The 1,934-nt window shown below is 52.4% G+C and overlaps 1 protein-coding gene across 1 annotated transcript; it reads left to right on the top strand.

Annotated features, from left to right (window-relative positions):
* Positions 1–20: 20 nt before the first annotated feature.
* On the top strand, positions 21–1,151 carry LOC104129051 (D(1C) dopamine receptor; the record flags this gene model as incomplete). The annotated part of the gene is made up of 1 exon (XM_009641913.1): positions 21–1,151. A coding segment is annotated over one exon (1,131 nt), but the record flags the coding sequence as incomplete, so codon positions are not given.
* Between the last annotated feature and the right edge of the window lie 783 nt (positions 1,152–1,934).

The following is a 1,934-nucleotide window of genomic DNA, read 5'->3' as shown; positions in this document are numbered from 1 at the left end:
CGGGGGTGCCGGGTGTCTCATGCCTCTTCGGCAGCCGCTTTTGCGACACCTGGGTGGCCTTTGACATCATGTGCTCCACCGCCTCCATCCTCCACCTCTGCATCATCAGCCTGGACCGGTACTGGGCCATCGCCAGCCCCTTTCGCTATGAGCACAGGATGACGCAGCGCCTCGCCTGCGCCATGATAGCCATGGCCTGGGCCCTCTCCATCCTCATCTCCTTCGTCCCGGTACAGCTACACTGGCATAAAGCCAAGGACACGAGATATCCAGGCTCCTGGCTGCCTGGGACACCCCGCTGTGATGTCAGCCTGAACCGCACTTATGCCATCACCTCCTCCCTCATCAGCTTCTACATCCCTGTGGCCATCATGATTGTCACCTATACCAGGATCTACCGAATTGCCCAGGCCCAGATCCGCCGCATCTCCACCCTCGAGCGAGCAGGGGGGCAGCGGCCAGCTCAAGGCAAGGAGCCCACCTCCTCTTTGCAAAGTTCCCTGCGCAAGGAGACCAAGGTGCTGCAGACCCTCTCCATCATAATGGGAGTCTTCTTTTGCTGCTGGCTGCCCTTCTTCCTGCTCAACTGCCTGCTGCCTTTCTGCCAGCCTGAGCTGGAGACTGACCGGGAAGGGCACTCACCCTGTGTTGGCCAAACCACCTTCAACATCTTTGTGTGGTTTGGCTGGGCCAACTCCTCAGTGAATCCAGTGATCTACGCTTTCAACGCAGACTTCAGGCGGGCTTTCAGCAACCTGCTGGGCTGCCGGTGCTTCTGCTGCGGCACACCCAGATCCACCGTGGAGAGGGTCAACTTCAGCAATGAGCTGGTTTCCTACCACCATGACACCACCTGCCAGAAGGAAGGAGCTGCCTCATCATCAGTACCCCCCCCCGCCATCACTGCCTGGGTGCAGCCTGTACCCCACGCTGTAAGCCTTCAGGGAGAGGACAGCAGTGAGGAGATCTCTACAGAGAAGGGGCCTGTGACTTCTCAGACACAAGCTGCCCCTGACAGCAGCCCCAAGAGTTGTCAGGTGCCAGACGTTTTGCAATCTGATGGCAAGGCACAGCTATCCCTGGAAACTATGACCCCTTGTACAGGGCTTGGGCGGTGTGAGGGACCCCACCACGCTGTTCCAGAGGGATAAGCGATGGTGCGTTTCTTACACACACAGCTGTCCCACAGGGAGAGGTCACTCTGCCTGCACATGAGATACGCTCGTCCCCCAGCAAACAAAGTCCCATCCCAGTGGGATGGGGACCTGCTGCTCTTACCCCAGAGGGGTGACGGCTATATGAAGACCACCCCAAAAGCATACAGCAGCCACATGTCAGCCTCTTCCCATGGTCACCTTCACCGCTTACTCTTTCACAGCCAGTAGACATTTCCCATGTATTTGTTCACCCCCACGCTTCAATCAAACTTGTGATATTTAAGAAGAGCAAGATAATTAGATCAAAATAAAAACTCACAGTTTGAGACTCTATAATATAATCTTGCATAGAGAAGCTAATCTTAGATTCAGCTTCATTGCTAAAACCCATTTTTCCCCCCTCTCATGGCTTCACATGGTACATGTGCATAGTTCTGATCTTAGAGGTTTGTGTTTGGTTTTACTTCTGTGTTTATTTCAAAGCTGCCTCTCTGGGTTTACATGTCTGAATCTGTGTTTAGGCTCTTAAATAAAAATTGCTCTATTAAAATATCACTATCTTATGTTGAGTCAAAAGACTGCTCAAAACCCTGGAAAATTAAAAGTTGCTTTTATGTAGGACCCCAAACACAGTTTCAGGTGCCAAACTTTGGTATCCAGGCTTAATGATACTGAGCTAGGATCTTTCTCATCCTCAAGTGTTGGTAAATGTAGTATTGTATTAGGCGGAAGTTACAGCAGGATGGGGTTTGAGAACTAACATTGCAACTCCAGTGC

The sequence above is a fragment of the Egretta garzetta genome, unplaced genomic scaffold (assembly GCF_000687185.1).
Source record: "Egretta garzetta isolate BGI_Z169 unplaced genomic scaffold, ASM68718v1 scaffold56, whole genome shotgun sequence".
Classification (NCBI taxonomy): Eukaryota; Metazoa; Chordata; class Aves; order Pelecaniformes; family Ardeidae; genus Egretta; species Egretta garzetta.
This window is presented reverse-complemented; position numbering and strand designations above follow the sequence as displayed.